Below are 25,533 nucleotides of genomic sequence, written 5' to 3' on the forward strand. Positions count from 1 at the left end.
TTTAACAAAAACCAGCTGTGTAGGTGCGAGAGCAGGCAGGGGGCTTTTGGCTCAGGATCGAAGGTGATTAATATAAGCCCACATCCCTGGGGCAGACGGGAGGATAGGGGGAGAGACTCGGCAGCTGGGGAGAGGGCAGGGAGCTACCATTAAATTGTTGACTGCAAATGAAGGCTGTGATGGGGAAAAGCGAGCAGCCTTTATGGAGGAAGAACCAGTATGTGCGTGCAAATGATGTTAATCCTGCAGCTTTTGGTGGTGGGTGATGGAAAAATTTGGGGGATGGGAAGAAAGAGATAGTGCTCAAAAGCTAGCAAAACACCTAGACCTCTGACTCCTATTTGAACCCTTTCCTATGCCCTGTTTCCAGAACGCACTGAGAAAAGGTGTGTGGTGGTGGGGCGATCTACTTAGAACAGCACCTTCTACTGCACTTAGTGGGGAACCAGTGGCCCCCTCCAAGTGCTGCTGGACTCCCGTCAGGCCCCAAGCTATGTGACCCGTGACGAGGAATGATGGGAGTTGGGAATCTGGAGGGCAAAAGGTTCCCCAGCCTTGTTCTACCAAAACAACTTATCGACCGGTATGTGAGCGTGCACGGGTTACAGTAGAAGGCAAAGGAAATATATAAAGCTGCTAGTGCAGCTGAGTCCAGAACCCCATCAGCACAGGCCTGACCTACAGATGTTGCAGAATGAAGTGGCAGAGTGGGACTCAGTTGGGCTGCAGAAAAGGGATGCCATCCTTCCATAATACCTTCTCATGGGATGTGCTTATCAGCATGATTCTCCCTGCTAGTTTCTTCCTTCCAGAAAGGTGCTGCCAACTCCACTATGAGGAAGGCTTACAGCATTTGGAACTCCTTAAAGGTAAAGGGACCCCTGACCGTTAGGTCCAGTCGCAGACTCTGGGGTTGCGGCGCTCATCTCACTTTACTGGCCAAGGGAGCTGGCGTACAGCTTCCAGGTCATGTGGCCAGCATGACTAAGCCGCTTCTGGCGAACCAGAGCAGCGCACGGAAACGCCGTTTACCTTCCTGCGGGAGCGGTACCTATTTATCTACTTGCACTTTGACGTGCTTTCGAACTGCTAGGCTAGCAGGAGCTGGGACCGAGCAACGGGAGCTCACCCCGTCGCGGGGATTCGAACTGCCAACCTTCTGATCAGCAAGCCCTAGGCTCTCTGGTTTAACCCACAGCGCCACCTGCGTCCCTTGGAACTTCTTAGGTTTGGAGAAATAGTGATGGCCACCAACTTGGGATGGCTTTAAAAAAGGATTAGATAAAGGCTCCCAATGGCTACTAGCCACAGTGGCTGTGCTCTGCCAGTCAGAAGCAGTATGCTTCTGAATACCAGTTGCTGGAAACCACAGGAGGAGGGGAGCTGCTCTTGTGCTCAGGTCCTGCTTGCCGATTCCCCATTAGGGGATCTGGTTGGCCACACAGAGAACAGGATGCTGGACTAGTGTGATTCCCCCACCCTCACTTCCACCTGCCCTGGGTTCTGTTCATCCACTCACACACACACACACACACACACACACACACGTCTGGTTGGAATAGGCCACTTGAGCCCTTAGACCCCAGCTGCCCGCCAGACTTGCAGGCCTTAATCTTACTGAAGACAAATGTCAACAGGAATTCTGGATTCTGAGGTTCTGGCCTGCTGCATCTTGAGCACTCTTACCTGTGACCTTATCTTCAATGCGGGTCCCAGTTTTAACCCCATGTTATTCAGTAAGTGCTCTTCTGTCAAGAGGGGCAGAGTCTCGCCATCTATGGCCTGTTCCCGGAAGACCTGTCAGGGGCAGAAGCAGAAAGCAGTGTGGGTAAGAGGAGCCCAGAGGAGAGCTACTTGGGATCTGAGTGCTGTGTTTTAAGAGAAACACAGAAAGCTGCCTTATACAAAGTCAAGTCTATTGGTGAACACAAAGCAAGACTAACACACGCAGAGAGAGAGAGAGAGAGAGAGAGAGAGAGAGAGAGATATGTGAGCCTACATCATTAGTATTTGCCAACCTAATGAGGTTGGGTCTACATGTGGGTAAGGTGGTGGGCTAAGCTGCAGTATTGCACTTCAGAATGCAGGTGGGCTCTGTCTGTGTGTGTGGATGCGAACCCCATCCTTTGCTGCAAAAAGAGAGCATCCTGCGATCACTTTGATGCAGACTGCTTCCTGCCCATTAGTTCTGTTAAATAAGGTTATGGACCCATGCAGCCCCCACCCCACCCCACAGCAACTGGCTCGTCATAATGGCAAGGGTATTTCCATTCAGTGACATAATCAGAGACTCGTGAACAATACAATACCGCTCCTCTCTCTCAAGGAGACCAGTTTTTTGTATTTGTTGTTCGTGATTTCTTCCTTCCACTTTATCTAATACAGTGGTGCCCCGCAAGACGAATGCCTCGTAAGACGAAAAACTCGCTAGACGAAAGGTTTTGCGGTTTTTGAGCTGCTTCACAAAACGAATTTCCCTATGGGCTTGCTTCCCAAGACGAAACGTCTTGCGAGTTTGTTTCCTTTTTCTTAAAACCGTTCATATTGTACCAAGTTTGAAGTGGGAACTGGGCTGGCAGGGAGCGAGCGAGGAGGAGGCATCCACTGCGCTTGGCCGCCGCGAAGGTGCCTTTGCGGGGGTGGGAAGAAGCCGGGAGCAGCTGCCGAGACTGTGGGGAGCCCGGCAGCGTGGCGCAAGGTAACGGGGGGAGCAAGGGAGAGTCCGCACCGGGCGCTTTGTGCGTCCGCCCTCGGTTCCTGGGCTCGAACTTCCTTTGGCACCTCGTGGAGAGAGAGGGAGAGGAGCGGGCTGGGGCTTTGATGTGGGACGCGGTTTGGCGGAGCGAAGACGCGGCAAGGCTTGGCGACAGAGGAAGGTGGGCTGTTTTCGTGGGGAGGTGGGAGGGGGTGTCTTTGCCTCTTCCCGGCAACAGATCCTCCAGGCTGGGGAAACTCCTCCTGCTGGGGAGCGACCCGCTTTGTGCTTTGCCCGCTATCCCATTATAAAAGGAGTACAGTACCAGGGTGCATACGTGCTTCGCAAGACGAAAAATCCGCAAGACGAAGAAACTCACAGAACGAATTAATTTCGTCTTGCGAGGCACCACTGTACTGGGAAACTCAGTAAAACTTTAAAGAAAGAAAGAAAATAGGAAGAAAAAGCACCCTGCAAAGGAAGCATTTGGATGGGGGAGGAAATGTCTACCCCAGGCCTCTTCCTTTTGTGCTTGTCTTCTAATTATAATACTGCCATGGACACTTTAGTTGGGATTCCTGCATTGCAGGGGGTTGGACTAGATGACCCTCAGGGCCCCTTCCAACTCTACAATTCGATGATTCTAAGTAGGGGAGTACCTGAAGTATTGCAATCAGGCTGAAGAGAGAAACTCAATTCTCTTACTTCTTGTACCTCCTGCTTTGAATATTGTTTTAATGGCTTGTTTATTACAGTTTAATTATTGATCGTTTTAGCGTAGTTGATTTACTATGTATTTCAATTATGCAGTGTTGTGTTTTTTTAAAGAAAGGCTTGATCCTTGTTATCCTGCTGTTGACTTTTGTCCATTTGTGAACTGGTAGACTCCTGGAAATTAATGGGCCTAAGTTAGAGATGTCCATCAAATCCAAGGGATCTATTCTGAGTAGGGCCACTACTGGAGACAACTGACTATTACCTCATTTTGCCCCGTACTCTTAAAGCTGGCGATTCAGAGGCAGGCACAGATGGGAGCCTGCTGTTCAAGCTTTTCCCCTTAAATCATAATAACAAAAAGGAAGCCGACAGCAGCTTCCTCCCCTTCTGGATCTTCTTTTTATAGGTGGGCCCTTCCAGCCAAGGCTGCTCAGGAGCACAGCCTCCTATCCCTGCCCTGTGACCCAGCAGGCCAGCCTGGCTGACAGCCAAAAAACCATCCCTGCGCTCCGCCACACTTGCTTCCAGGCCTCCCTGGAGCCCATGCCAAGCTGTGTGCGATGCAACGTGCCATCAAGACACAGATGGACAGTCCCAGGGGCCGAGAGCACCAAGGGTGTGTGTGTGTGTGTGTCTGTTTCCAATACAGGGTTGCACTGAGCAAAGACAGCCTTCCTCCCACTGCCCCCTGCTTTATTCCTAATGCAAACGCTGTGGCTGGCTTTTTTCTTTCGGTTGCTTGTTTTTTGCTGGCAAGAGCGGAGGTCAGCTCTGTGCCAGACCTCCCCGGCAGCTGCGGTTTTTGGAGGAGAGAAAGCAGGCAGACAGCTCTGCAGCGCTGGGTCTCCCCGGCGGCCTGGCTTTCTTGCACAGTAAAAACCTGTTAAATGCAGAGCCCCGCTGTGGACCAAAAGGAAAAAGAAAAAGGCCTTATCCCTTTAACTCGTTCTGTGCCAAACCCCTTTTTCCTCCTCCTCCTCCTCCTCCTTCACTACCTCCCCCTCCTCCAAACCTCTTGCCCTTCGTGGCTTACTCAAGAGACCTTGTTAATAGGGTGGGGGAATTGTATTTTTCTGGATCAGGCTGCCTGGAAAGCACCACTGTGAAAGTGCAACTCTCTTCACAGGGAGTTCTGTGGTGGCTGGTGGAGATTGGAAGAACTCTCAGCAACCCTGCTTGCTGTCTTGTTCAGCCTGGAGGAAGCACAAGGCCGGGAGCTGAGAGGGCAAGCCTGCCCTGCCCACGCCAGTCGGGTGCTGCTGGCACAAAAGCACACGGATGGCTTCCAAGCAATTCTTGCAAGAGGAGAAAAACAGCGGGGAGGGCCTTTTAGAGTGTTGCCACATCTCTATTCTGCACTAGGGTTGCTATGGGTTTTGGACTGGATAAAGTGAAGGGTTTTGGGGGTGGGTGGGGGCGTTGCTTGAAGTTCCTTAGTGGTGAAAGTTCAAGCGTGGCAGACACATCTTTGAAAGTACAGGTAAATGGCCCAGAAAAGCTAGGAAATAGCTAGATGCTCCCACCTGGAAGACAGGAGCCATTTTGGCAAAGGCGAGTCAACCCACTGCCATCCGACTGAAGGGACAAAGCAAACTAGGGAGGGATGTGTGTGTCAGAGAGAGATAGAAAGAGAAGGAACAAAAAAAAGCTGCAGTTTTTAGAATCAGAGAGGAAAGTGCTAGGCCAGCTCAAGACATTTTGATGGGAAGGGAAGGACCGTGTCTCAGTGGTAGAGCATTTGCCTGGTTTCAGAAGTTCCTAGGTTCAATCCCCGGCCCCTCCAGAGAGGGCTGGGAATGAGAAGAGTTTTATATCATTTTTAAGTGGAGGAACACTCAACTCTTCAATCTACCCAAACTCTGAAGTTCGCTGTCCCCATTCTGAGGCTGCAGTCTATACACACACACCTAACTGGGAGCAAGTCCCATTGAAACCAGTGGTGTTTACTTCTGAGCACAGGAGTACATGGGCAGAGGGCTGAACTGCTGCATCAGGTCTGCAAACCTGTCCTAGATTTTGCTATAAGAAAACAACAACATTCAAAATGCAGAGCCCTGAAGCTGGATCAGGTCAGAGGGTGGGGAATCTAGCCCAGCATCCTGCCCCCAACACTCAGCGAAGTTTACAGATAATCACAGAATTGTAGAGTTGGAAAGGACCACGAAATTCATCTAGTTCAACCCCCTGCAATGAAGGAATATTTCGCCCAACGTGGGGTTCGAACCTATAACCCTGAGAATGTGCTCTATAGACTGCAGGATGTGAAGGTGATGGGCTGCCCTTGTTTGTGTCTCCCTCAGCATCTACTGTACAGAGACAGACTTCCTCTAAACATGGAAGTTCCATTTAACTAAGCTCCGGGTTATAGCTGTCAATAGGCCTATCCTTTATCTTGTGGGAGTGAAAGGGAAGGAAAAGTTTTAAATTTCCTACTTTCCCCCTTGAACATGAGAACATACAAAGAGTTCTGATGGATCGGGTCAAAAGGCCCATCCTGTTCTCACAGTGGCCAGCAAGACTTAATTCGTTCCGCAGATCCGTTCTTAACCTGAAACTGTTCTTAACCTGAGGTACCACTTTAGCTAATGGGGCCTCCCGCTGCTGCCGCCGCCGCACAATTTCTGTTCTCATCCTGAAGCAAAGTTCTTAACTCGAGGTACTATTTCTGGGTTAGCTGAGTCTGTAACCTGAAGCGTCTGTAACCTGAGGTACCACTGTTTGGGCAAGCGAGATCTGAGTGCAACAGCAACCCTCTCCTGTGGCTTCTAGCAGCTGGGATTCAGAAGCATACTGCCTCCAACAGGGGAGGCAGAACTTAGCCATCAGGGTTAGCAGCCAGGGTTAGTAAGCTTCACGCGACCTTCAGGGCAGGGACCTATTTTCCCCTGCAAAGTTAGGCATACTGGTGGGGCACCACAACAAAACAAAATAATGGTGCAGTCAGAAGTTTTTTCAATGGGCTTAGCTATTAGCTTTCTTAGTAGAAAGCTAAGTACTGCTTAGCTTTCTACATGCTGCATCCACTATCGACAATAATACTTATGCCTAGCTACATGTTCATTTATATTAAGGCAACCCTAGTTTTAGGTTGCATCTGAGAGCCAGCATGGGCAACATGCCAGGGTTCGATCAGAGATGCCCTGTATCGGAGGCGGTCCATTCTATGACAGCCCTGGTCCAGTATGCAGTATGCACTTGCTGTTCTAGATCAGAACAGGCCACCAGTCTGTATAACTCAGCATCACCCACAATGACTGGCAAGCAGATCTCCAGGGTTCAGTTGGGGGGACATTTCACTGTAAGGTGCTATAGAAATGTCATAATAGTAATAAATAGCAGTCCCACCTACACAGAGCCTTCTGCATCTCCCGCCAATTCTCACCCTCTTTCTCCATCCCATTTGTGACTCTTGCCACCCCACCCCCCAAGCCAGCTGCCACAGCTGCCGCCCTGCAGAAGCCCCAGCCTTAGCGGGGGCTTTAATGAAGCGTGTCATGAGGGGATTAGCACTTGCACAGTGTGCGAGAGGGTGGTGGTGGAGGAGGGGGGGGAAGCAGGGGGCAGGCCCTGCCTTGAAAATGCACCACCCGCCTGCCACCCAGAAAGAGACAGGAAAAAACGACGACCCTGTAAGCAGAAAGGGCGTCACGGCCTCCCCTGATGCATTCCCAATTGGCTGGGGGAAGGGGGTGGGCAAATTATTTGGAAAGCAGGGGGCCTGAGACCCCCAGCGAGGCCTCCTCCTTTCACTGGCAGGTGAGAGAGCCGGCTGTGCTTAAAGAGGCACGTTCTGGAGTGCCTCGTGGGAGGTGGTTTGAAAAACGAAATAAACACTGCGCTGTAGCCCAGTGCTCGTCCTACTCAAGGGCAGACCCATCGATGCTGTGGCTAACTTAGGTCCAAACACTTTAATTGGTCTAAGAGCCATAGACTTAGTTCTTATTGTTATATTTAGCTTAGGACACTTAGAAACGTATGATAATAGTATTAATAAAGGTGACGTACTTGATTCAGGTTAGAAGCATTAACATGGTTTGACCGGTTCCTCCTCCTTAGCCCTGCTTTGTGGGACTCTTTCTTGGAAGGGGAACATGGCACACTGGAACAAAGGAAGCCGCCTTGCTCTCTCTAGTGCACCTGATCTCCAGGGTTTCCAGCAAGGGATACCCTGAGCCCTACCTGGAGATGCCAGGATCGGAGCCTTCTGCCTGCAAAGCACCCCTCTCCCCAAAGGGCCTTGTCGTTCTGAATGTCTGGCTTCCATAGGATCACTGTACCAAGTCAGATCACAGGCTGATGCTCACGCTGACTGCCAGCCGCGCTCCAGGGTTTCAGGCAAGGCTCTTCTCCAGAGCTCCCTGGAGATGCTGGGGATCAAGCCCGGGACCTTCTGCCTGCAGGGCATGTGCCTCATAGGGGCCCTGGAAGCTGCCTTGTGCAGAGTCATGGGACCAAATTGGTCCATCTAGCTCAGTAGCATCGATACCAACTGGGACTCCAGGATTTCAGGCACCCCTAGCTGGAGACGCCAAGGATTGAACCTGGGGCCTTCTGCTTGCAAATCTGATGCTGTGCCACTCAGCTCTGGCCCTGCTCTCCCTGTTGAGCAGGTCTTCTCTCTGTTCCAAGTATACAGCCACCTTCTCGTTGCACATCTCAAGATCCCTTCCCCTGAAGCTGATATTCTCTCTCTCAATGGAGTGTTTATAAGAAAGAGGCCTTGGCTGACTCTGGTGCCGAACGAACAGACGGGGTTTTTGTATCCTGACCGGAGGCCTCACACTGAGCCACTTCATGATCCCCGCCTGGCAGTGATGGATGTTCCAGAAGGGCCTCTTGCCTTGGGGGTTATTCCCCCACCCACCTTCCTCCCCGCTCAATGCACAGGGTTAACCAGCAATTTTAAGTTCTACAGCTCAGACCTCCAAGTTGCTTGCACACAATTATCAGGAAAAAATCGTCAAAAACCCCAGGATGTAAATAACAACCATAGATTTAAAAACCTTCTGCACAGAAAGAATTATTGCTATATTATCATTTATTTAAATATTTATCATTTGTTGTTGTTTTTATTTTTAATTTTTTTTATTAACATTTTATTTAACATTTATTTATTTAAGTATTATTTGGACACAGTGGTCTTAACAATGACCCCCCCCCAAAGCATCTTTGAAGGTGTGGCTATCCTGAAGACGATAGTTTGAACAATGTTCTTCCCTGGCAATGACTGTGACGGATGAAACAACTTTTGCGCTGTCTCTGGCGTAACTGTATGCTGGACATTTGGATAATTTGTATGGATTAATATGGATAAATTATGTTAAATTACAACCCCAATACCTGTTAGAGGGGTTGGGAATATCCTTCATTTGAAATCCCAGAGAGCTACTGCCAGTCAGTGTAGACAATACTAAGCTACATAGACCAAAAGTCCGACTCAGTATAGGGCAGCTTCCTTTGTTCTTATAATGGTATTACTGGACTATACAACAGGGCTTTAGTGTGCAATCCTCTGCATACGTACTTGACAGAAAGTGCTCTTGAACACGGTGTGGCTTACTTCCATGTAGGATTGTGTAGTCAGCAGTAGCAGGCAGTATTTACTTACTGGTATTTAGGGAACATGGATGGGCATGACCAAGCCACAGTAGACTTACAAAGACACGAAGAAGTGCAGACAGTTGTGGTACTGAGTGCAGTATTCAGCTTCTTGAGATATATACTTTTTTATTAGAAAAAAGAAATGTTTTTTCAAAGATCCCATAAGTTTCTAGACCCTATGAGGTGGAGGCAAGGCCTGGCAAAACCTCAGAAAGCCAGAGGCGCTGAGACAAGATTTCCAGTAGCTGGGGGTGGGGTGGACGCTTTAGTGCCCCATGACTGCGATCAGCAGAATAAATTTTGAATAATTTATTCAGCTTGCAGAATTCAGTTTGTGAGGATGCAGAATTAAAGCAAGCAAACAAACAGGGAACAGCGCAGCCCTCTGATAGAGCCCTCCAGGAATCTGAAAGCAACTCTTGGCCTTGTTGATTTGCAGAGAAAGTAAAAACCCAAAGCCCCAGGTTTTCCCCTCCCCTCCTGAATATTTGGGAGTTTACCTGAGTGTACTCGGCACAGCCGGACAAACCGCCCACGAAACTGCAGACGTCCTCCACTGTCCACTTGCTGACGTCCTCCAGCGCTGGGCTGTCTTCACCATCCAAAAAGAGACCTCCCATGCTGCCTGGAATGGGGGAGAAGGTTTTTAGAGAGTTGGGAAATTGGGGCGGGGGCGGGGGGGCAGAGGAAACATAAATCACGCAAGTCCCACACGGACAGCCACACTGCTGCCAGGCCTCCCTTGCTGCCCATTGCATTATTTTCCTCCAGCCACACATCCATCTTTAATGAACTGTCAATTAAAACACCAGGCAGGGTCAATTTGCCCGCCGAGGCCTCCCGGAGATTCCTAGCCCCGAGGGTGGGGAAGCCAAGAGAATGACAGCGGGGCTGGGGGGGCGGGGATGACACATTTCCAACTAATGTCTTCAATGTGCTTAATTTTCTTCAGCTGCAGTCAAGGGAGGGGAGGTGGGGGGGGGAGTAGAATCCAGCAAGGGCTGCAAACTGAAAAGCAACATCAACAGCCCCCACTAAGGCCAGCCAGCAAAGGTCTCTGACCACCTCTAAGTATGTGCTCAGGACAACAAAGGAGTTCAAGGAAGTGGCAGCTTTTCAGGAACATGGGAAACTGCATTATACTGAGTCAGGCCACTGGGTCCATCCAGCTGAATATTGTCTACACTGATTAGAAGTGGCTTTCTGGGAATCTCTCTCCCAGTCCTACCTGGAGATGCTAGGGACACGACCTGAGCGACTGGAAGAAGGCACACTCAAAACAGAGACTCGTGCAGAGACACAACAGGCAGCCCCCTTCCTTTTAGGGAACAGGTTGAAGAGCTCGCTAGTAGAGGGATGGAAATGCTACCTGCTGTCAGGCAGCTTGTTATCACAGAAAACTACAATGCCAGGTGCTTGACTTAGTGATAAGCGCACCCGCTGCTCATGCAGAAAGTCCTGGGTTCAATCGCTTGTTATCTCCAGGTAGGGCTGGGAAAGACCCCCTGTCTGAAACCTTCAGAGAGCCACTGCCAGTCAGTGTCAACAACACTTGAGGAGGACCCAACAGCTACCACTGAATCAACTTGTTTATAAAACTGTGAAATCTTCCAGATTTGACAGAACTCTTGCTAGTGAAATGAGAATGCCTGTGAAATTCAAAAGTCTGTATACTGCCCTAAGATGAATTAAGAGAAGGGATGGGGAACCAGTGGCCCTCCAGATGCTCGACTCCCACTCCCATCAGCCCCAACCAGCCAGGCCATTGGTCAGGGATGATGGGAACTAGAGTCCAACAACTAGAGGGCCCACAGGTTATGAGCCACCCTTGATCTTCAGCTGCGTACAAACCATACAGTTAAGGAACATCTCACCCACTGCATTAATACTGGCACCTGTAGTTCATTAAGGGTGCTGGGAATTGTAGATTGGTGAGGGGGTAAACTACAGCTCCCACGATTCTTTTGGGGACGGGATATGCTTTAAATGTATGGTGTGTATGCAGCCTAAGTGAAGGCAGACATTCACCTCTTTAGTAATCTCCTAATCTGAGAGACTTGCGTTTTTTTCAGACCTGAAGCTGTTTTTGCCAAACATTGGAGATCTTTCTCTCTTTCTTCCTCTCTCTCTCTCTCCCTCCCCTTCCCCACCACCCACCCATTTGAAAGAGCGCGGTGCTGACTTGGTAAATAGAGGAAGTGGAATTGAACTCAATTATTCCAGGCACAGCTAAGGCTCCGGCGAGACGCCTCCATCTGCAGCCGGAGAAGCAAGCGTCTCCGAAGGGATCTGGCAGTAACAGCCAACTGGTTCCAAATGATGCACTTCCTCCTTCCAGAGGCCGGCCAAGGATAGCAGCTCGGCCAAGTAGATGGGAACGGAGGAGAGCCTCCTCCTCTGTATTCGGCTGGGCAGCTTGAACCTCAGCACTTTGACTCTACAACGGGGGCATCGCTCCGGACCCACAGGAAAAATAGGGCAGTGCTCTGATCCAACTCTTCCATGGGACCAGAAGCTGTTTTCCAGAGGGGCTTTTCCAGCCTCCAATTTCAGGGCTGGCTTCTCTTGCCAACTTTTTAACCAAGCCTGATAGGAAAAAAACCTGATTTTGCTCAGGACACAGAGAAAGTGTTCAATGGCAAAGCACAAGCTCTGGCTCCACCTATCATTGCCTCTGGCTCCGCCTACTGTGGGCCTCCCTTTCTTCTCCCACTACTACTTCCAGCACCCATTGACCGCCAATGGGCAGGTTAAACAAACTTTCTCCATACTAGCACTGAGCACAAGCAAGCAAGACTTTGCCAAAATAACTCTTCTCCCCAGTCTAGGTTGCCTCTGGTCTAGTCAGCATTTTGTGCGAGGGATCAGGCATAAACCAGGTTTGCCTAACTATTTGGAGAAAGTACTGTTGCCCCAGGGCAACAAAACACTTAGAAACACATCCACAAGGCAGAGGTTTGTGGTTACAGAAGCGATGAGGAAGTATCTGGATGTAGTCTAACCTCCGTATAACCTATGTCAAATAAACTCTGCACATAAAGGTTCAGAGGGAAGAGCACTTCTAGCCTGGAGAGTTATAGAGTTCTGGACGGCACCTCAGTGTAGCTCCCAGAACTGGGTGAAGGGCAGACTAGGAGGAATCATGCTCAGAACAGCAACTCATGCAGATTCGCATCAGGCATCCTCCTCTTCCCCTCAGCTGGGAAAGACTCGCAGTTTGAAATTCTGGATAGCTGCTGCCAGTCAGTGTAGACGGAGATCCGACAGACCAATGGATAAAGCAGCTTCCTGACATCAGGTGCCCATGGCAAGTGATTCGAATTCTTTCATTTGCCATGAAGGAAAATATTTTTTCTTCTTCTTGAGGAAGAGGCACTCCCCAACACATTTTTTTTGGTGTGCCAACTCTCCCCTGAGCTCGCCTGTAAGAATCCACAAGTATTTTCCACACAGCCACACAAACACAGACCCTGCCAAAATATTTATCTCAAGACAGTTCATCCTCCCTTTCGCAGTCACCAGGAAAACACATGGAGAGAATGTCTGCTGGCGTAAAAAATTCTGAGCTGAAGGATTGGGGGGGGCAGGAGACAGAGTGATTTATTGGCAGTTACTGGAGGTGGGAGGGGGGGGCAAGAAAGAGGAGATGCCTGATTTTGCCAAAATAAACAAGAACTGGTCAAAGCTCTGTGAGGACAAACAGCCACAGCGTGCAGAGACCCAAAAAATATGCCTGGTTCAGCTGACCAACCCTCCTTTCAGGAGGAGTGCATTTCTCTCTCAAACTCCTCCTTTCACCACTCTCCTCTCACAGACTCCAGTTAAATAGGAACAACTGAACAACTGACCCATGCCCGTGGGGCGGGGGTATATCCAGGGATACTGAGAAGGCTTGCTGGTTTGGTGCTTTAAAGCCCAAATTCTTACTCAACCTCATGCCCTCCAGTTGCTTTGGGCGAAAACTACTAGGAACACAGGAAGCTGCGAATCAAATCATTTTGTCTATGTAGCTTGGTACGGTCTACACTGGCTGGTAGGGGTTTGCCAGGGTTTTAGTCAAGTGATGTCTCACCTGGAGCTGCTAGGGAGTGAAGCTGGGACCTTCTACACACAATGCAGACTCTGCCATTGCACTGTGGCCTGTCCCTTAAGACACAGAAGCATAGGAAGCTGCCTTTTAATGAGACAGACCATTGGTCTATCTAACTCTCTGCAGCGTACACTGACTACCAGCGAACCTGGGGTCTTCTGCATGCAAACAGATGCTCTGTCACTGAGCTATGGATGAGGGTTGTGTCCAAAACAGTGGAAAGGCACCTGGAAGCCTGCCCTTTGCATTCTGCAAATAAAGAGGTGATTATTCTATTCCCATCAGGTCAGGCTCCTGATTTTAATTGGGGAGGGGGTTGGCATTGGCACCTTGAACGGGCCCACCTCCTTGCCTCTGCCCATTTTCCTGCTCTCAGCCTCTGGGCCAAATCAGCACCACTGCCCACAAGGAGAGAGGCAAGGCAACTCCCTGCTGACGTCTTTTCCCCCTTTCGTCTCACATGCTTCACGCTCAGCTTCCCAGGATTTGGGCTCAGAGGACTCCTTTGAACAGCTTCGTTAATTAATTCCACACAGCTCTCACACCCGGTTCTCTCAAGGGATGCCAGTATGTGCGGGCAGAAGCAAGAAGTTTCAAAGCATCTCTCTCTGGCCCCACAAGATGCGGAGAACACAGGAAGGGCCCTGCTAGACCACAGACACTGGCCCCAGACTGGCAACTGGTTTCCCACAGTGGACCTGAGCAAAATCCATTGCCCTCTCCCACTCGCCATCCCCAGCAATTAGCACATAGGGAGAGAGGGAGCTGCCTTAAAAGAGTCAGGCCACTGGTCCAGCATTTTCTACACTGACTGGCAGCTGCTATCCAGGGTTCCAGGCAGAGAATCTCTCCCAGTCCTACCTGAAGATGCTGGTGATTGAACCTGGAACCTTTTGCCACGGTTCTTCCCTGAAGATGTAGCAAGATAGGATGCTGCCTATTCTGGCAGCTGTTCCATCGAGCTCAGTATTGCCTACCCTGACTGGCAGTGGCTCTCTGGGGTTTCAAGCAAGGGACACGCCCAGCCCTACCCAGGGATGGAACCTGGGACCTTCTGCATGCGAAGCAGATGTTCTTAGCACTGAGCTACAGCTCATGCTGTTGCTAATACTGGCTAGAATTCAAGCTATGTTAATAGTTGTGTGGGTCAAGGGGCTTATAATTGGATCATGGGAACTGCTTGCCACGCAGGGCCAGGTTATAAGGGAGCCAGAGTGATTACTCTGCAAAGGCAAGTGGGATGCTGCCCCACCAAATTCAGTCTACCCTCAGCCAGCGGTCCCACTTGTGGGTGGTGGTGGACTCAGCAGGGAAGAGGAGAACAAAACTAGAATGAGTCTGCTCTGCCTTTCATTGGCTCTGGCTCCACCTACTTCAGGGTGCCTGGCCTTCCACCCCACATATCACCAGCCGCCATTGCTTTGGAGCTGGGGCCCACACCGGCCCCTAGCAAAGGACTGCTAATTTCCACAAGGTCGCGAGATTCCTATCCTCTCCCACCAATGTGGGTCCAAGAAGCCAAACAAGCCATAAAGACCAGGCACCTTTTCCCTCCCCCTGCATGGGGCCCATGCCACTGACCCACACAGAGAGCCGGGACGGGGGCTTAATCCATCTTGTTATTTCTTCCCCTGCCCTGCCGAGAGCCGGGAGAGGTCACCGAACGGCCCCGGAAGGCTGGCGTTAATTGCTCTCCAGACTGCAGATCGATAGGAAGATTTTAGCTGCTTGCTGGCTCCATCCTTCACCTTTTCCAGAGGACGGGGCCGGCCGGCGGGCAAGTGGGCGAGGGGGGGTGGCGGTGTATGAGAGAAGAGGTGCGCGGCTGAAACGAGATGAGGTCATTTTGGCAGCGGCTGGGGTTTTCATAAGGCAGCTTGGGGAATTGACCCGGCAATCGACTGCCGTGTCGATAATTTTCTGTCACTGGGGATAGAAAATGGCTCTGCGCCTCCAAAGTGCCGGAGGAGCCAGCCTCCTCCCCCTGGCTCGTCCCCGCCCCCCCAGCCTGCTCCAACACCACCACTGTTCCCCCTCCCTGGAAAGCAGCCAGCCTCGTTCAGAGCCTCCTGGATCATTTGCGGATATTAAATCTCTACCCTTTCCCCTTTCTGCCCTCCATCTTCCCGTCAGCCGCTATCTGGATCTTCCTGCTTGCATTATCTAGCTTTCATCCCCGGCACGAAGGCAAGGCAATGTGTACACACACACACACACACACACACACACAAACTCACACGTTGTCTCTTGGGGAATGCATCACTATGAACACAGAAAGCAGCTTTCTACCGAGTCAGACCATCAGTCTGCCTAGAGCAGTACTGTCTACACTGACTGGCAGCGGCTCTCCAGGGTTTCAGACACAGATCTCTCCCAGCCCAACCTGAATATGCTGCATCTCTGCTCTGCCTCCCCAAGAAGAGTTGGCTTGCATGTGTGAACAAGCCACCAGTGATAGAACTGCCTTACCACCCTGTGCACAAACCTTTTTCAATGGACACAGTGGCAGATTCAGGGAAATGTAGAGAATCAAGAATGAAGGAATAGGCCCAAGGAGCAAGGCTGGATGAAAGCGCTTTGGGGGCCCAAAATAAGGAACCTCTTCCTTATTGCATTGCAGGGGGTGTGATTAGATGTCCCCCAAGGTCCCTTCCAACTCTAAAATTCTATGATTCTGTTATCCCCCCTCCTCCTCAAAGCAACACATCAAATAAGGTATCACAAAATTAGTCTTGCGGCATCTTTTTAAAAACTGTATCTAGATGAGCCCTATTAAGCTTAAGACTTCCTGAAATTAATGGACCGAAGCTAGTCATGTCCGTTAACTTCAGTGGGTGCAACCCTTATCAATTTATTACAATATTAGGTTTTGTTAATGATGAGAAAAACCTAAAACTTCTGAGCATGCGAAGTTTCATTGTAACTCTCACCAGAACAAACACAAAAACCATTCTGCTGAAAAGAAAATACTCTGTGCACAATAGCCACCTTCAAACACCTTCAGGCAGACTTCCTCAACCTTGGCCCTCCAGATGTTTTGAGACTACAATTCCCATCATCCCTGACCACTGGTCCTGCTAGCTAGGGATCGTGGGAGTTGTAGGCTAAAAACATCTGGAGGGCAGAGATTGAGGAAGCCTGTCTTAAGGGGTGTCACATGGAGCAAGCTTGTTTTCTCCTACTCCAGAGGCCAGGACTCGAACCAATGGATTCAAGTTACAAGACAGGAGATTCTGACTAAACATCAGGCCCATCTTTCTGACAGCAAGAGCTGTTGGACAGTAGAACAGACTCCCATAAGAGGTGGGGGATTCTCCTTTCTTAAGTTTTTTAAAGCAGAGGTTGGATGGCGATGTGTCATGGATGCTTTAGTGGAGATTCCTGCAATGCAGGGGCTTGGACTATGATTCTATGTGCCATTTCAGTCTTCCGTCACTTAACCCATCACTGTTTTTCCGCACTTCCCAGCTTGGCCCAGCATAACCTACCTCACATGGGTGCTGTGAAGATATATAAGAATGCTGAGGAAACAAGTGTCCATGAATGAGCCCAAGCTCTGCCCTAGTAACAATTACTATGCTGTTCTTTTCTCCACAGCATACATTTAAAGTGCATGGTTTCCTCCAAAGAATTATGGGAATTGTAGCTTAGTACTCACAGAAAAAAGCAGAGACATCACCTTGCCCACAAAGGTCCCTATAGTTAAAGCTATGGTTTTCCCAGTAGTGATGTCTGGAAGTGAGAGCTGGACCATAAAGAAGGCTGATCGCCGAAGAATGGATGCTTTTGAATTATGGGACTGGAGGAGACTCTTGAGACTCCCATGGACTGCAAGAAGATCAAACCTATCCATTCTGAAGGAAATCAGCCCTGAGTGCTCACTGGAAGCACAGATCCTGAAGCTGAGGCTCCAATACTTTGGCCACCTCATGAGAAGAGAAGACTTCCTGGAAAAGGCCCTGATGTTGGGAAAGATTGAGAGCACAAGGAGAAGGGGACGACAGAGGACGAGATGGCTGGACAGTGTTCCTGAAGCTACCAGCATGAGTTTGACTAAACTGTGGGAGGCAGTGGAAGACAGGAGGGCCTGGCATGCTCTGGTCCATGGGGTCACGAAGAGTCAGACTAAACAACAACTAACGACTAAACAACAACAACACTCACAGAAATACAATTTCCAGCACCCTTGACAAGTTTGGGGGTTTTTTTTGGGTGGGGGGAAGTAATGTGCTTTAAATGCCTGGTGTGGACATCAGACTGAACTACAGTTCTAGCAGCAGTTGTTTTCCTGCCCTATGTCCCAGCTCCACAAACCTCGTGGTACACCAAAAAGGAGAAACCAGGAACGCCCAAATCACAAATAGGCATTCAAAGCCCCCCAGCTGAAACACGCTTTGAAAACACAGTGGAGGGGTTACAGGAACTAATATGGCCAAGAAAAAGCTACATCAGGGCTTGGAGAAGCACCTCCTCTCACTCGCCCCTGCCCATCTGGGACCCATGCCCTGCTCTGCACGCTCTTAAAAACCCACATTTCCCTTTTAATCAGCCAGTAAGGAAACGCTCTTGCCAAGCCGCCTCATCTGTTGAGGTGGCTGGGGATATTCCATCACACCCAACCATCTGTCAGGAAGAAATCACTCCTTTCTGCCCCGCCTTTGGTGGCGAGTGCCGGCGGGCTTGCCTTGACCCGATGAGCTCCTCTTGAAAGGAGGACGGCTCCATCACCCAAGTGGCTTGCATAGCCTCCATCTCTTCTCCCCAAAGCAGCTCCCTCCTCCTCCCCCTCCCCCACCAACCCACTTCAGTTCATGTTCCCTCTTTCTTTCCCTGGCTGAACATGCTAGGTAGCAAACAGGAGGAAGGAAAAGCAGAGGCTTCGAAAACAAGCCTGAAAGTTTCAGATCGCGTTATGGCGGCACTCATTCACACAAAATGACATTCCCCAATCTGGTGCCCTCCAGCTGTTTTGGACTACAACTCTCATCAACCTAAGCCAGAACAGCTGCCATTAAGAAGACAATATGTGCACTGTGAAACACGGGAAGGCCCATGCCTGGGAGGTGTACAAGTGCTCCTTACTCCAGGGGAAAGTTCCAAAGGCAATTGTGCACACAAAATACCATGGGTGCAAATACTGAGATGGTTAAGAAGCATTTTGATAGGACTAAAAAGGTGCCCCCCAAATCCAGCTCAACTATACTTATGTCATGTCTTGTGAACAGCCCTGAGATCTTTTGATGAAGGGCAGTATATATATCTTAACAACAACACCTTTACCTATTCCTTTCCAAATCCTGAAAAGCCCGTAATCATTTTTGCAGGTCCTTCTCTGTCGCCTGCCCAGCAATTTATCAACATCTGTCCTGGAGGAGGGTCTTCCAAGCGAGGCCAGGCTGACCTTGCAAGACCAAAAGGGCAATGAAATCGCATTGCAACCCACTCAACCACACCTCACCTGCCAAGCAACACACAAACAACAGCGGACATTAGGAGGGATTCTGGAACAAAAGGGCTGTAAGCCCAGCAGCCAGAGCATCTGCTTTGCATGCACCAGGCCCCGGGTTCAGTCCCTGGCATCTCCAGGTAGGGTTAAGAAGGTCCCCTGCCTGAAATCATGAGAGCTGCTGCCAGTCAGTATAGGCAACACTGAGATAGATGGACCAAGGCAGCTTCATATGTTACTGAACAGTATTCATTGTGTTGATGAATTTGCTGTTGTTTGCTTTATATGCTATTGTGTTTGATATTACAGTGTTTGCAATGTTTTTTGTTTTAAATGCTATTGTGAGCAGCTTTCAACATTTGTTGTTGGAAAAGCGGAATACAACTATCAACTCAACTCAACTCAGCTAGGTCCTGAAATATAATATCCAAAGAGATGTTAAGGTATTTAGAGCCATTACTGCCTCCAACTCCAGAGACAGAGCGTAGCCATTGTGGCTGGTAGTCATTGATAGACGTATCCTCCATGAATTAAAAACACAGCCATACAGGTAAAAGGCAGGATTTACAGAGCCCAAATATGTCACAATGCCACCGTCAGAAACAATTAAACAATAACAAGAAAAGAAAAGAAAAACAACAGTAATACTGTATGAGAAAAAAGGTTCTTATAACCAAACAAATCAGAAGGAAATAGAGGCCTGCTCCTCTTTAATTTAAACATGTATCAGATCACCTTTCTTGGCCAGAGCAGAATCACAGCTTATGCGTAGTCAGAGACTCTTTAAGAAAGTGGAAATACTGGGCTGGTGGGTGTTGTCATGTTAAAAGAAGGGAGAGAGAAGGGGTTCTCCACAGCGCCCCCTCCAAATCCAGAATCCAAGGCCATATCCACACAATATATTTAAAGCTTTTTTTTGCCACTTTTAGCAACTACGGACAATTCTGGGAGCTGTAGTTTATTAATGGTGTTGGGAATTGGGAAGTCAGTGAAGCTCAGCACCTTTATCAGACTACAGTTCCCAGGATTCTGTAAGGGGAGTCATGAATTTTAAAGGAGTGCAAATGCACATGGTATGGCTGTGAACCAAATTCTGCAAACGAAGGCACACTCCACCTGAAAATTCTGCACACTCCCAACGTCTGCTAGCATTCTTAAATGTACCAATTCCACAGACAACTGTTGCCGCCACCTACCTGTGTGGAAATAGGGGCTCATGGTGTATGGAAAGCCAAATGGCAGCGGCTGCGGAGGTGGGAGTGAGGCCGGTGGGAGGTATTTTGCCTCAGTTTTGTTGATGACTGGGCCGAGGAGGTGGCTGGGCGACTCGGCGCTGGAGGAGCTGCAGGGGGCGCTCTGGCTGGCAGATAAATCGCCCAGTTCCTTGGCACCATCGCAGGCTTTTGCTGCCTCTTTGCATTCCTTCAGCTCGCCAGCCAGGCTGCTGCTCTCGGCCTTTGTGCTGTCCAGCTTCTCCTCGCTCACGTCGGCATCGCTCTCAGAGTCCTTCATCTCCTCGTCGTTGCCATCAGGGGGGCGGCTCTCGGACAGCTCTTTGGATTCGCTCTGGCCAGGCGCCTCGGCCCGGTGGTGTGTGGACTTCCGGCTCCCCCTCCGACTCCCTTGTTCCTTGGGCGGGGTGGTGGAGGCGCTGGGGACCCCATGGTTGAGCGACAGGAGTGGGGTGTTATTATGGCGGAGCACCAACATGGCGTTCCTCCGCGAGAGCTCGTCGCGGAGCGGGTGCCCCTCGGGAATGTCATGGACGTTGCGCAGGGCTGGGTGGTCCGGCGGCAGGCCCGGGTGCAAGCTCATTGGGTCGCTGGCCAGGAGCCGCTGGCGGTGAAGGTTCTCCAACTCCTTCTGGCGGATGATCTCTGCAGACATCTCAAGCCTAAATGGATGAAGGCAAATGGGTGAGATGGGTTTGGGAGGAACTGAGAGGCTCAGGGTCAGAGTCCTACCTCTCTGCCTTGCAGCTGTGAATAAACTACCCCCTCTTGTCTCCAAATTGCAGTGTCCCACAATTAAAATGGGGTGTGAAAGTGATCTACCTTGCAGGGTTGTTGAGGGAAGGGGGGGACTCATCTGAATACAAATGGAGTGTGATACTTGCACAAATTCGAAGCACTACATCATCTGAGGCCCTTCTTCATGTGCCTCCTCCATAAGAGGTCCGGCGGTTGGCAACACAAGAACCGGGGCCTTTTCTGCAGGGAGGCTTGCCTGGCGCCTTCGAAACATATTTTCAGGCGCCAGGCAAAAACCAGATCTTGGGCTGATTAACATTCTATGGCTTTTTAAATGTGTTTTGGGGGGGTGTTATTGGTTTGTTTTTGTTTTATTATGTATTTTGTGTTCTCACTTGTATTTTTATGTTGTGGTCTACCCTGCATTCTTAGGATGAAAGGCGGTATACGACAAACAACAGAACACAAAACCAATAGCAGTGGTTCAGCAATGCGTATTGGGTGGGTCAGAACAGACCCACTGAAATTAATGGGCTCAACTGAGTCACATCCATTATTTTCAATGGGTCTACCAACCCTTGGAAGCGAGTTTTATCCATCTCTCTTTCCGGCAATATTTTCCCACCCCGACATCCTTGCATCACCCAGGTAGTTCTGCTTCCCCCTCTCCCTGCTTCCAATTGGAAAGGGGAAGCTGGAGTCTAACCTGGGGAAAACAAAGAGGGAGGGGGGGCACTGCCAGGCAAATTGCAATGCTTTCCAAAACTCCCACCTCCCAGGGAGATTCCCCAGCCTCCCATCTCTCCCCCTTAAGGGGAAGGGAGGTTGTCCGGGAGAGAGCCCTTGGAAGGGAACGATGATAAACGTGTCTGGCACGGCCTCCAACTCTTTGGCTCAATGAAGCGTACCAGCTAATCTCTCCTTCTCAAAGGATATGCATGGGAGATCAGGGATGAATTCATGGCCAAGGCCCCCACCTCCCACAGCTCTAGCTAGAACAGGGGTCAGCAACCTTTATCAGCCGTGGGCCGGTCCACCATCTCTCAGACCATGTGGTGGGCCAGACTATATATTTTTTTGGAGGGGGGGTTTGAACAAATTCCTATGCCCCACAAATAACCCAGAGATGCATTTTAAATAAAAGGACACATTCTACTCATGTAAAAACACGCTGATTCACAGGCCGGATTGAGAAGGCGATTGGGCCGCATCCGGCCCCCGGGCCTTAGGTTGCCTACCGCTGAGCTAGAAGAAAGGGAGTGGGCCTCCTTCTCCTCCCCCCCCCCCAAGCTGTCTTACACGGAGTCAGATGCTTGGTCCACTTACTGTCTACACTGACCGGCAGTGGCTCTCCTGGGTGCCAGGAAGGGGGTGCTTTTCAGCCATACATGGAACTGCCAGGGCTTGAGCCTGGGACCCTTCTGTATGCAAAACAGCTGATCTACCACTGAACTACAGCCCTTCCCTTCCAACACCTAAGTCAGGCCATTGGTCCATTTAACTCAGTACTGTCTACACCAATTGGTAGCAGCTCTCCAGGCAGGGGTCTCTCCTGACCCAACCTGGAGATACCAGGGATTAAACCTGGGACCGTCTACACGTAGAGATGCTCTCCCACTGAGCTGGGGCCCATCTCCATCAAGTGTGTGCTTCTAACCTGGCAAGGTTCTGCTTCCTCAGCATCTCTTGTTGTCGTGCAAACATCTCCGCTTGGGCTGGCTGTAGAAACCCGTAACCTGTGGGGAGGGGAAAGATCCGGAGGTTAACACAAATGCATGGTTGTTCAGAAATACTACGGTAGTGTTAATTTCAGAAGTGCACCATCCCTTCACAATAGGCAATCAATAATAATAATTAGGGGTGCATTGCAACAACTAATGCTGATCTCCTTTTGCTGCATTTCAGCTAGATCTATTATTTTCTGTGCATATACATGGACAAATGATTTGGAGTGTTCCAATAACTTCTTTCGGAGTGACTTGAATTGTGCTTCCCCCAAAGTTCCATTTCACATAATAAAATTTGCTCACCCTTCCCTTGAAACAGAAGCCCCTTGTTTGCAGTGTCCCTAACTGCTTAGCTTCGGAGAAGTTTCCCAAACTTGTGTCTCCACTTGTTTTTGGACTACAACTCCCATCATCCCTAGCTAGCAGGACCAGAGGTCAGGCATGATGTTAATTGGAGTCCAAAAACAGCTAAAGACCCAAATCTGGGAAACCCTACTTTGGAGCATATTGAACAACAATTCCCTGGTGTTCTTCCGAAATGCCTTCTCCCGAATGACCCTAGGAGTCAATCTTCAACTGGCTTACTCAACTCCTTTCACTCTGACTGGCTCCAAATCAGCACAAAGGATTAGAAGACTTCTTCTCAGTGGCTAAAAAGCTCTCCTTTTCATGCTGACTGGATGTGCTAGGACGCTAGGGACAGAGACCCTGCAGCAGAAATAGTAACAGGTCTTTGATCTCCCCGCACTCCAGAACCCTGGACCACTGCACTCAAATCCAGCCTTATGACGATTCAGTCCTGTTCCTAGGCCTCTCTCAGCCCTGCTCCCTAATATCCTGTTGGGGATGCAAGGGGCTAGCACCTTGGATTGTTCGCATTCAAAAGCATGCACTCCACCTCTACACTATGCCTTCTGACTATGAAGGATGACAGAGGGGGAAATTGGAAACTACTCAATTTACAATTCCAAAAACAACACACAGGCAGCTGTGCTTCGAAATCCGTACTTCTCTGAATTTTTGCAATGCAGTTCTCCAGACAAGTAATATACACAAAGGCACATATATTAAGGGAACATTTGAATGAAAATGAATATATTAGCGAAAATATATAGATACAAAAACGTGTGTGCTAGGCAAAAGCACATACAAAGAATGCGTATATAATTAGCACAGTTGCACACAAAAATGCTGACAAATTTTCATGAGGACTTTTTTTTTTAAAAAAAGAGAAAAATATTGCAAACTGACATGAAAGACTGAAATTAGAACTGGAAAAAGTGGGAGATGGAAGGTTGTAGCCACTGCCAATCTGACTCAACAGGAGACCAACTGAAATTAGTGGCCACGACTTAGGTCCAATGATTTCACCAGGTCCATCTTGAGTTGGGATACCAAACCAGAGAAAACTGACATGGACAAATTTGTCCATTGCTAGAGGAGGAACACCAAAACCACATACCTCCCTCGCTCCTTGAACATTTTGCTGCATGGCATAATCCTCAGCACAGACAGGAACACTCACCTGGCGTCTGACACAAGGCCGAAGGTACCCCTAAAAAGGGGGGTCTCAAGTGCGGGCCTAATGCAATGTGAGGAGCGTTCTGAGGCGACAGAAGAGGGGGTGGATGGGACATCTCCCTAAAGGGAAAAACAACACAAAGCAGAGGGAAGTTAAGCACTTTACTTGTGTGTGGGGAGAGGGGAGTGTTGGGCCGCATCTACACCATCACTTTAAACAGCTATGGCTTCTCTCAAAGGATCCTGGGAGGACCTGTAGTTTGTTAAGTTATGAGGAGGCCCCTCTTCCCTTTCACAGTCTCTTAAGAGTTCCCTGGGAAGAGGGACTGTCTGTTCAACTACTGTTGACAACAAATGTTTTCAGCAGGGGGCCAGTTCACTGTCCCTCAGACCTTGTGGGGGGCCAGACTATATTTTTTTGGGGGAAATGAACAAATTCCTATGCCCCACAAATAACCCAGAGATGAATTTTAAATAAAAGCACACATTCTACTCATGTAAAAATACCAGGCAGCCCCCACAAATAACCCAGAGATGCTTTTTAAATAAAAGGACACATTCTACTCATGTAAAAACATGCTGATTCCCGGACAGTCCATGGGCCGGATTTAGAAGGCAACTGGGCTGGATCCAGTCCCCAGGCCTTAGTTTGCCTACCCATGGTTTAATCATTAGGAAAAGTGTAGCTCTGGGAGAAGAACAGGTGTCTCCTCACAACTCTCAGCACCCCTAACAAACTACAACTCCCAGAATTCTTTGGGTCATGTAGCCATGGCTGTTTAATGTGGCATGGTTGTGCTTTGAATGTAGGGTGTGGATGTGGCCTTGACCAAATCTGTAGAAGCTATACAGTTTTGACATGTTCCTGGCTCAGCACAGAAACACAGGGGCATGCTAAGCAACCCACAGTGAACTGGTGAGCTTAACCAGGAGAGGCGGGGACAAACATATGAAAACACAAAGTGGAGTTTAAATTTCTCACCCTTCCTTGTAAAGCAGGAGTGGGGAACCTCTTTTGGCCCAGTGGCCTACATCTTATCATTCTGCTCCTCTAACTTAGACAGGTGGGCGGGGACACCCACCTGCCAATCATCCAATACCAGTATGCTGTCATTTGACTGATAGGTTGGGAGGTCCTGCTCACCTGTCAAATGTGACCCACAAGGTGATGGTGGGGAAAAGGTCTGCTTTGCCTTCATGTTCCCTGCGATGAACACAGTGGTGGAGCAGCACCCAGCAGGAATGAACCCTGCCCTCCAGCCGATGTCAGCTGATTGATTGGCAGGTATGGTAAGGGGGAGGGAATTACCTCACAGGCCAAACAGGACCCCCTGGTGGGCCGAGAGCTGAACATGGGCCAGGGATCCTACTGTACCTGTTGTAAAACACCTGTAAGGTGAATTAAGCTCCCTTGGTATACTGTTTGGACAAGTCTTGACTAGGAGACATTCTCTTACTGGTCCAAATACTCAGGGAGCTCATCACTCTTCTCCCAATGGCCCAAACAACCCCCTCAACTGCCATGCATTTGTTCTATGTATTGTATTCTCAGGTGTTTGCTGGAACAGTTCACAGTGGCATTGCGCAGTCTCCCATCCAGACAGCATAAACATGGGAGTAAACTGCTCCCATCATCCCTGGCCATGCTGGCTGGAGCTGATGGGAGTTGGTGTTCAACAGCATCTAGAGGGCCACAGGATTTCCACCCTGGCAAAAAAGATCAGGCAGCTCCCCTTGGCTTCCTTCCATGCATGGGCTTTCAGAGC

General features: G+C 49.6%; 1 protein-coding gene across 5 annotated transcripts in view; it reads right to left on the minus strand.

Moving 5' to 3' along the window:
* The window catches only part of SAMD11 (sterile alpha motif domain containing 11), a 159,787-nt gene that overhangs the window by 3,146 nt on the left and 131,108 nt on the right, over positions 1-25,533 (minus strand). For all 5 annotated transcript variants that reach the window (XM_053400823.1, XM_053400822.1, XM_053400820.1 and 2 more), the window contains 5 exons: positions 23,772-23,887; positions 22,177-22,255; positions 19,746-20,443; positions 9,514-9,638; positions 1,687-1,797 (listed from right to left, as the gene is read on the minus strand). In XM_053400823.1, coding sequence (XP_053256798.1) covers positions 1,687-1,797; positions 9,514-9,638; positions 19,746-20,443; positions 22,177-22,255; positions 23,772-23,887 — 1,129 coding nt within the window. The remainder of the gene's footprint in view (positions 1-1,686; positions 1,798-9,513; positions 9,639-19,745; positions 20,444-22,176; positions 22,256-23,771; positions 23,888-25,533) is intronic.

The sequence above is a fragment of the Podarcis raffonei genome, chromosome 8, assembly GCF_027172205.1.
Source record: "Podarcis raffonei isolate rPodRaf1 chromosome 8, rPodRaf1.pri, whole genome shotgun sequence".
Lineage (NCBI taxonomy): Eukaryota > Metazoa > Chordata > Lepidosauria > Squamata > Lacertidae > Podarcis > Podarcis raffonei.